We start from the raw sequence: 9,379 nt of genomic DNA on the forward strand, positions 1-9,379 counted from the left end.
TAGGTGGATCCTTGGGCCATTTCGGGTTTCAGTTATTTTCTGAAGAGTTCCTATGGAACAAAATTTAAAATTAAAATTTTGGAATTGTACACGTTGGAAACGGAGGAATTCGGCGTTTCGGTATTCGTAATTTAAAAATTTGCATTTTAGTATTTTTTGTGCATTTTTTTTTTTTTTTTAATAAGAAAAATCAGGATGCATTTTTTGTTTCATTGCCGCGACATACGTAATGTCTCGTTCGAGTAATACGTTAACTTTGAAGTTTTTGCATTGCATTGTTACGCAATCGCTAGCACAACTGCAATAAATTTTACAGTGCGTGACGTCACCGTGAAAGTTCAACGTCACCGCTCGATAACTTTCGACCGCGTCAAACGCCTTCCCCCGATGTCAAAATCGAAGTATCACCAAAGCAAACAGAAAATGTAGTTGCTTGTCATCGCACAGGCATGATTCCCAGCTAAGCCACGCCGTGATGTTTGTATTTACGCCATATGCAAACGACGATAGCTTGTGAGAGCCATGTGCTTGGCGGTTGTCCGTGTGTACATATAGGCATGCGCTGGATGCGCGCGCCGACTTTGCGCTAGAAATATACACCTGCAGAGGAAAGCACGATTCTCACGTGGAAGGGAGAACAGAGTAGCTACTGACATTTTATACGGAACTATTTGACGTCTGAGGCCTCTACCGCCAGAAGTCGCCAGCGATGCTATAAATTCTCGCGAATAACGATGATAATGCAGGTGTGCGATCGGTCTCCCGCTGCGCACTAAGCTCGCTCTTCTTTTCAAAAGTTTTTTCATATCACTGTATAAGTAGCTATTAAGGCTTGCGATAACCGAATGTAGTGCTCGATTTACATTTTAGGTAATCGTAGAGAATTTCCGTCGATGGAATCCTACGCGCAACATTGCGTACGTTACACCTTGGGCCAACGGCCTGAGGACTATACTCACGAGGACACGTAATACAGCTCGGCGCCGCGCTTAATGAACTAGCGTCGGTATTGGACGTCATTATATGCATATGTATATGTGTATGTCCATACAGGAGGCGCGAACACGTACCATGTATGTATAGATACTCACAAACGCACAGACAATAGCGAGAGCGGCGACTTGATGACTTTTATCAGCAGCGTTTATTTAGTAACGGCTCCGAGGAGTGAGTTGATTTTTGCAGCGGTGATAGACTGGAGATAAGATTTGAAAGTCAAGTACTGTACCGCTCATGAAGTTTGAAGCAATGCTGATGCCGAGCGAGAATAGCTTGATGCCTTTCTTTTTCGGATGATTCGGATTTCAATGTTGTGTTTTACAGTTGCTGCGGCGTCTCTCTCAATTATTTATAGCTCGCGAGGAATCCTAAAAAAATGTCTGTTATAAGAATATATAGTATTTCCCATTGAATAAAAAATCTTACTTGCAAAATTATTCATAAAATGAATTGAAACTGTCGCTTCATATTTTGGACATAACATGGCCTAATTAAATGTCACGTCAAACTTATTATAATAAATTGTAATCAACGGAAAAATATAGTCGTGAACAAAGTAAAACTACGTGCTCTGTATGCACTTCGACGATACTATCTTCTTCAAATAGAAAAAGTTATTCATAACTTTATTTCTAAAATATGACGTAGATTATAAGTCGCTATCTATATCTTGTATTCTTTTCATATAGAGAGTAAAACTCTGTGCCAACATTCAAAATTATCTTCCGCAATATTAAATTAATGTTTAACTGTGATCTAAATTGCTGACATATCTTTTAACTGCAATCATCAAAATGAAAGTATAGCGAAAAACAAGAAAGAACTATTTCAACCGCATTCATTTTCCAGTAAAATTTTATCTTGTGCTTATCTCGGGAGTTTCAACAAAAGATCGATGATGCATAACTTCTCCGATCAAAGTTCACGCAGCATAATGTTCTGAAGAGCTGCTCGATTTATCCACGCATGCACACAACAGCTTGTTATTTAAGTCATTATTTTGCATAGAAACGAAACTTGACCATACGTTTCTTGGTAGATTCATCTTTCTCTGACACAACGGACACGCAGTCGACTTCCTTTGCGGCAGTCTCTCCTGTAACTGTTCCGTCTATACACCGCATGACAATATAAAGACAATATGTTCACGAGGCTCAGCAGGTCAGACTTCCGTTGGTCTGTACGCGCAGCTTTTCCAACTTATACGTACGCCAGATGTGCAAATGTGTACTCGAATGATAGGCCCTTTTGTGAATGGACGGACAGTTCCCCCCTTTTTTTTGCTTATAGCTTCCGCGTACAATCGAAGATGATACAGTTATCCCGTGTGAAATTGCAATCAAAATAGATTAGACCTGCGGTAATTGCAAAAATCTCGCTGCATAACATATGGACTAACATCGCTTGCAACTTTGATAAGAAACCGCACGAGACATAACAAGCAACATACAGGCGGACTCGATAGACGGCAACATGTATCTAAACACTTCGATCCACTTGGGTCTTATGACGCGCATTTCTGTACTCAACCTTATCATATTTCAGTTTTTATAAAGTATTTTCTTTATTGATAAGTTTGTCGCTAGATAAGCTCTGTCGTGCAGAGAGTAAAACCGTTTTGAACTTTGAGTTAAGTGCAGTTGCACGAGTTTATGGTATTTTTTGTATCGCTCCTAGTGTCCTTCGTAATGTTATATTTATAGAAATGTTAAAACATTCGTTAAAAAGTAAACAGAGTCAAACAAAAAAGATCGATTTTCCAAAAGCGTTGGACAATATAAATACACGTGTTGCGTTCCTAGCACAACGACGGCACGTGACGCCGACACCGGCGGCAAACGCATTGCAAAGATCTTTATAGTGTTGGCGAACAAGTCGGTTACTCAACACACCTTGGAATAATTTTCATTGTCTAAAAAGCTCGTTTATTTACAATGCGCAATTCGCTGCTCATTAACGCTGGATTTGATTTGAATATCTCCGTCGATAAATTGAAGAATTGAACTGTAGGAAGATCGAATTGCAGCTATTATAGCTGAATATTTTGATCAATGTAGTGGAACTGTATTTTATAGTGTATTTGGACTTGGCTATTATGCGTGTCCGAGTTTCTGAAGCTATACCGATGCCTATAAATAGAGGTGTTTATTGTATAATTGGAGTTTCTCGTAAAAGCGGAACCGCATCATCAAGAGCATTTAAGCGAATCGATTCGGCGAATGGCTTACGCATTCTTATACGCAAATAATCGATTATACGAAATCGCCCACGATACACAGTTCATTGAAAAAAACCATTTGTTCGGTACTTTGAGTAAAATTAACAACGTACTTGGCAGTATCATAATAAAGATGACGAAAGTGCTCGCCCGCAAAAGCACATGAAAGCAGTAGGAAAATACCAGCACGTGCCTTGATTTCTGCTTTCAATCATCGAATGGCGTCTAAGCTTATTGAGTTGCGCTTGCGTCTACCTACGACTCGACAACCATTAATATTTAGCGAACCAGACATCTACGTTGGGAGGGCGACCCGAATTGTCACGAGCTGCTAGATTGCCGCAAGTGGCCATCAATTAATAATTTAGACTAAAATGTCGCTGGGCCAGACTTCGGTGCCTGATAAAGAGGCATTCCTCGTTGGGAAGTAATAGCTATCGCGTGGGAACGAAAGTTCGTCAGTTGTTCAACAGCGTTTTTCACTTATGATGGCTTGTTCTGTGATGCTTTTCTTTTGATGCGCGATATGACAGGGGTGAACTAATGGAGCTACTTGATACGCTTTTAAGTACTTTAAAACTAAACCGATATTAGGTAACAAATAAGTGGATTATTTTATCTGTGAATTATTGGAAATTGCGATTATAAATATTGACTTGATCGAATTATCATCAGAACCCATCGTAAATTTAATTAAGATTACTCGCCTTGATCATTTGGGTTACCATTTGCAAACAAGCAGCAACGATGAACCATATAGTTATACTCTAACATTCGAACATTATGAAGTCGCACAAATCAAACAAATTTCTTTTGCGACACATGCATGCACCCATTATCTCTAACACCATATCTGCAGTTATTCAACGTCGTTAGTCGGAGTCCCACGAGTCGCACGTGAAAAATTGCGTTTTCCGACAAAGCCACGTCGCAAGGTTGATCGTATACGCTCGAGAAATGAGGTTACACATGTCCCGACTGTGCGGAAATTGCAGCTTGTTACAATTAGGCTATTCGCCGTATTATTTCGTATGTGTATACACCGCGTTGGCGTGCGATTGTATATAATACATACCTCGATAAAAAGCGCCTCGAGAGCGATAGAGATCGCTTGAAATTGCGACAATTTCTCGGAGATGATTTCTCGTCTTGAACGATGTATGTACGTGTGCAATGTGCATGTATCTACGCCGAAAAAAAACGAAATTAGCACATCAGCGACGGTAACAGCTTCGAAAAAAACAGGCTTTATGAATTTATGTGACACGTCAAATAGTCGTATTCCATCGCAGTCTACTCGTGGAGCTTAATGGGACACACGTGTTTTTATATCTACAGATAGCATTTTTTCTGCGGGTGTAGGCTACGCTTTCCGATATCAATTTGTACGAAAAACTACTACGTTTAATAATCTACACATTCGGTCTCTTCATTCTCAACCACAATCTTAGGCAGCAATGCAACACTCGACCCACCTTATCACTTCTTATTTTTCTTTCCTTTGCCACCTTTCTTTCCACGCTGTTTAGTCTCCTCCTCGGTTTGTATTTCTCGCGTTTCCAGTCTCACCGGTGGTCTCCTCTCCGGACCTTTCGGTGTGCGCATTTCCAATTGGATGTCGGACTTCTCCCCGGCACCGACGAGGCCCTTCTTACCGATCCGAAGAATGAAAACGTCGTGTTCCGGGTCGCACATATCGGCTGGATTCGTTGCCTCGCTCTCGGGTGCGACGGTTACGCAGGGCTGCTGAGGTTTCCCATCGGTGCAGGCGTCAAGCAGACCGGAGACCTTTGAATTATTTTTATTATTATAAGAAGATTGTAGCTGATTAATTTTATCTCATTTTAAATTGGATTTTCTCGGAAGTGGAATTGTTTTTAATCGAAATGGCCGAGCAGCGATGAGTTACTGATTCTAGATTACGCATCAAATAATTGTTAGCGCAAATCAAACAACTTCAAACAAAAGAAGCTGAATTATATGCCTGAGGTCGACATCGTTAAGACGCATCGTATAGAATTCAAAAGAACTCAAAAGCCGCGTGAGATGCAATACATAAAATTTTGATTTACGACAGAACCTTGAGCACGACAGCCTTGCCGCAAGGCTCCTTAGGCCCTCGACTTGTCTGTATACCCGGCGTACAAGTCTCCAAGACACACTGGGTCTCGGGCTTCTTCTGGCACGCATCCTTCGACGCGATCTTCGCTCCGGAAGCAACTCGACAGGGCGAACAGGCCATCTTCGGCGGTTTACACACAAAACAGTCCTTCCTCCTTGCCGCCCCATCCTCCGATAGAATCGACGATAGAGTACAAGTGTCGGGCTCGAGGACGCGACACTTGTAGCTCAATTGACGGTTATCACATTCGGCATCGTTGGCTTTGAAGAGAAAACTCGCGGCGGAGATGTCGTCGCGAGGAGCCGAAAACTCGGTTATTATCGTTTGACCGTAGGCAGAGATTCGCGCGAAGATGCCAAGATTACCGCATAGACGATCATCGAAGAATAGAGGAATCTCGTCGTCGAAGGTTTTCGAAGGATTCTGTTGATACAATTAAACAAAGTTTCATGCGTTTTAACGAACATCTAGAGTAGTATGCAGTAATAAAGCTTTCATGCTCTATTTATACTAATTAAGAAACTTTCTTCTTGCCAAAGACGAGCAGTGGATTATTTACGTTAAAATTTAAATTCTGAATAGAACAATCAATCATAGCACATCTCAAACTATTAATTATGCTTCACTATTAAATCATCATGCAGAGCCTCGCGAAACTGAACAGACTCTCCAATGTGCTGCGTCCGCATTAAATTCGATCAATTATCGCGTTTACAAAGCACTCAAATAAATGGTTTATAAATGAACATGAAACAATAATGTACAGCGACAAAATAAAAATGTTCCTCACCGGCACAGCAGCTTCGGGATACTTCACGCTATCGATCACTTCCTTGCGCAAAGCCGCAAAGTGCACACTCAGGTCGACCTCGGCCTTGCCGACCAATACATCTGGCTTAATCTCCTTGGGCATCCTCTTGAATACGCTGACGTCGATCTTGAATTCTCTGTAAACGTCGGACACAGCACTTTGGGCTAGAGCAAATAGCACCGAACGTCCGGCGTAGAAGGGCTCGATGTCGTCAGCGATACCGGCTTGAGGTTGGAACTGAGTGTTTACCGGCGTTAGTTGCAGCTCGTCGTCCTGTTGATATACAAAATTTCATATGTACTATATGGAATAGATTTTTGATAAAATAATGGTATGAATTGGGAATTAGCCTTATGGTCTTTACGGTTTTGAAATCGAGAAAACGAAACGCAACGGTTGTCGGTACGTAAAACATCTCGTTGAGCTTGGCGAGTCGAGGACTTTGGATGCAACGAACGTAAAACTCTAGGAGGAATAAGTACTGCTCCCTGCAGGTTTCGCGGATCTGTGGGTTAGGCTCGGAGGTCGAAGTTGACTTTATCGCAGTCATCTTGATTCTCTTTATACTTTACAGAAAATTATTTTTAGCGTTTTAATAGGTATTGCGTTGCTATTTTTTTGTATTTTGAATATAAATTATAAAGAATTGTTTGTGAAAAAAAAAACTAGAATTTTGACGCTGCCGTAACTGATAATTTTGAATTAAACAAAACAAAAACATACGAACAGCTGACTTTAGAGCAACGGTTGGAAACTCCATCAACTGACTGAAATTTATTTGACGCCTTTGCAAAATTGAGAGTGGTTATGTCCGACAATTTTCAATAAGAGCCGCGTAAAACTAAATAAATAAAATAAAAACTAGAAAAAAAAATTCGTAAAAGTGTAAAACTCGCTGACAAATAATGGAGGACTCCGATACGCAGGAGCTATTTCTATTGGAATTTCTGGTCGATCGCGTCAACATCCCATCAGTGCAGGCCATGCACGATGACGTTCTGCTTGTGAAAACCTGCATCGAATTCAAAGTACGCTACTATACGGTAGATCATAGAGCATTGAAAAAGCTTTCAATACTCGTTAAAAACCAACAGTTTTTACCAATTGCAAAATTGTACAATGCACACGTGCTGCAATAAAAGATTTACTTTACATTCATTAGAAAAACAATAAAAAAATCAGCAACCGTTTGTTCAATTCTATAAAAAAAGTTCATTTTCAATTTTCAGATCTTGAACCTTCCACCTATCTACATTTGCCAAGACACCTCCCACGACAACTGCACCTGTCTGGGTGCGGATGCACAGGTTTTCCGCAAAGGCAAATCTTGTCTCTTTGCTCTGCCGTCAAAACTCCTAAAGATACCCCTATGCTCCTTCCCAATCACCATGTCCGTGTACAAAAAACTACCCCCCACTGTCCTGCCGGACATCATGACAATCGGCACATGCCAGATCGAGATTCGCGACATGATAAACTGTCTACTCCAAGAGTCACTGCTCACCTCTCAGAATCCTTGCAAGACATTAAAGAGTAATTTCAGAATTTCGACGGCCACGGGACAGTGCGTTGGCGAAGTCTGCGTGTTCCTCAGGTTCTCAAGATTGGGCAGAAAAGTTGTAACGCAGTTCCAGAACCCGCACAATAAGAAGCCGTACCTGTTTAAAGGTGCGGAGAATAGTCCGGTGTTTCAGTGCAGAAAGGTGGCGTCGACGATCCTGGAAGAAGACGCGCTCAAGAACTGCGTATGCGAGGAGAAAACGGACGAGTGTAAGGTCGAGGAGAGGACGCCGAGGAGTTGCTGCGAAACGGATGTGAGCAGTAGACAGAAGAAGAGAAGCGTATCGAAAGGAAAAAGCTCGAGGAAACGACCCTGCTGTCCTGCGTCGCATAAGCAGAGACGCGAGCCGCTTAGGGGTATGGCGATTTGGTTTGCTTGAGTAGAATATGATAAGACGTTTGATTTAATGAGATTTTCATTTAAACAGAATGCCAGTCGGAGAATCGTGGACATACGCCTTACAAACGTTTGTTCGAGGCGCAAGGTGAGAAAGGGACGAGACAGTGCGGATGCGAGATCAAGGAAGACAAATCGTCCGCCTGCAGAAAGTGATCGAAGCAGATGAAAGGTGAGACGAAAACAACGTACACGTACAGAAAATACACGTTTGCTTGTTTTATCCTGTCGCGTACTATAACCTCTATTTTCAGATCGAGAGGGACATATTTTTGGCAATGCATCCGATCAAAATTTAAAGTTTTAATTCACCAGAAGAAGAAAAATGCCGGGAAAAGCAAAGAAAAAGAGCAAAAACGGAAACGGTTCGGAGGAGCAAAAAAAGCTCGAAGAAGAGGCTGAAAAGTCGTTGAAATTGAAGCAACAGGAGGAAGAGCGCCAGCGAGCATGGAACGAGGCATGGGAGCGGAAAATTCGAGAAGACGAGCGCCTCGAGGATTGCAAGGCCTGCTGCGCTCCGGATGAGTTTTTCCCGAGACCGAGAACCCAGACGAACATCTGGGTCCAGATAAATCACGAGAAGAATACTCAGCACGTCCAGATGGCCTTCCAGTAACGTTACTTGCCGCTTTTACTCAAATCTAAAATGCACTCGAGTAGTTTCAAAGCCACTTTATTTTTTCATCTTTAGGAACGTGCCGGTACCCAAGCCGAAACCACCGCCGCTTCCAAGACTAAAAGTTATCGAACCTCCAGGAGAAGAACGAAATAGCGACCCTAAGCCGATCGTCGGCGATGGAAAAAAATCTGAAACGAAGAAAAAGAAATAACGACGGAATCACTTACGTAATGAAATTATGACTGACAGGAGAATTAGTGCAAATGAAGAGTATTGGCTAACAAAGTTTGCGGAGAGAGAGAGAGAGAGAGAGAGAGAGAGAGAGAGAGAGAGAGAGAGAGAGAGAGAAGAGCACTGTCTCATTAAGCTGACAGCGGCTATTGTTGAATGAGGAAAAGTGTAGTTGTATGTGTGTGTAGGTATCGGGCAGAATTAGCGGAAAGTGCATTGCGCATGATTCATCCAGCGACTCGTGTCAACTCTCGACGTATGTGTATATGAGAACGTGGCTTTTTTTAGAAAACAAGAGATACTCTGTATATGCATTACATAAATCGTCCTTTAAAGGCTATTTGTCATAATTATCTCTTGCTTACATCGGCTTACTGTATTTTTCATTAATATAATACAGGCAGATTTAAATCGAAAACAAA

The 9,379-nt window shown here is 41.7% G+C and overlaps 2 protein-coding genes across 2 annotated transcripts; one reads left to right on the forward strand and one right to left on the reverse strand.

The window, feature by feature from the left end:
* Nucleotides 1-3,882: 3,882 nt before the first annotated feature.
* LOC116738461 lies at nucleotides 3,883-6,914 on the reverse strand. Its single transcript, XM_032601324.1, has 6 exons — nucleotides 6,515-6,914; nucleotides 6,130-6,423; nucleotides 5,298-5,762; nucleotides 4,693-5,005; nucleotides 4,293-4,402; nucleotides 3,883-4,195 (listed from the first exon to the last, which is right to left on the reverse strand). Exons 1-4 carry the CDS (start codon nucleotides 6,698-6,700, stop codon nucleotides 4,697-4,699), a joined length of 1,254 nt encoding a protein of 417 aa, XP_032457215.1. The 5' UTR covers nucleotides 6,701-6,914; the 3' UTR covers nucleotides 3,883-4,195; nucleotides 4,293-4,402; nucleotides 4,693-4,696.
* Nucleotides 6,864-9,310, forward strand: LOC100680161. The gene is made up of 5 exons (XM_003427360.4): nucleotides 6,864-7,178; nucleotides 7,380-8,067; nucleotides 8,139-8,279; nucleotides 8,362-8,719; nucleotides 8,799-9,310. Exons 1-3 carry the CDS (start codon nucleotides 7,056-7,058, stop codon nucleotides 8,261-8,263), a joined length of 936 nt encoding a protein of 311 aa, XP_003427408.1. The 5' UTR covers nucleotides 6,864-7,055; the 3' UTR covers nucleotides 8,264-8,279; nucleotides 8,362-8,719; nucleotides 8,799-9,310.
* Nucleotides 9,311-9,379: the final 69 nt, after the last annotated feature.

The sequence above is a fragment of the Nasonia vitripennis genome, chromosome 1 (assembly GCF_009193385.2).
Source record: "Nasonia vitripennis strain AsymCx chromosome 1, Nvit_psr_1.1, whole genome shotgun sequence".
NCBI classification, from domain to species: Eukaryota; Metazoa; Arthropoda; class Insecta; order Hymenoptera; family Pteromalidae; genus Nasonia; species Nasonia vitripennis.

Bases quoted from the DNA above. Each gene is read 5' to 3' on its own strand.
- LOC116738461 (XM_032601324.1), bottom strand. From the start codon at position 6,700: ATGACTGCGATAAAGTCAACTTCGACCTCCGAGCCTAACCCACAGATC. The intron at 5,763-6,129 runs GTGAGGAACATT...TTGTATCAACAG, and splicing joins ATCCCGAAGCTGCTGTGCCG to AATCCTTCGAAAACCTTCGA. The intron at 5,006-5,297 runs GTTCTGTCGTAA...AATAATTCAAAG, and splicing joins GCAAGGCTGTCGTGCTCAAG to GTCTCCGGTCTGCTTGACGC.
- LOC100680161 (XM_003427360.4), top strand. From the start codon at position 7,056: ATGGAGGACTCCGATACGCAGGAGCTATTTCTATTGGAATTTCTGGTC. The intron at 7,179-7,379 runs GTACGCTACTAT...TTCAATTTTCAG, and splicing joins AAACCTGCATCGAATTCAAA to ATCTTGAACCTTCCACCTAT. The intron at 8,068-8,138 runs GTATGGCGATTT...TCATTTAAACAG, and splicing joins GAGACGCGAGCCGCTTAGGG to AATGCCAGTCGGAGAATCGT.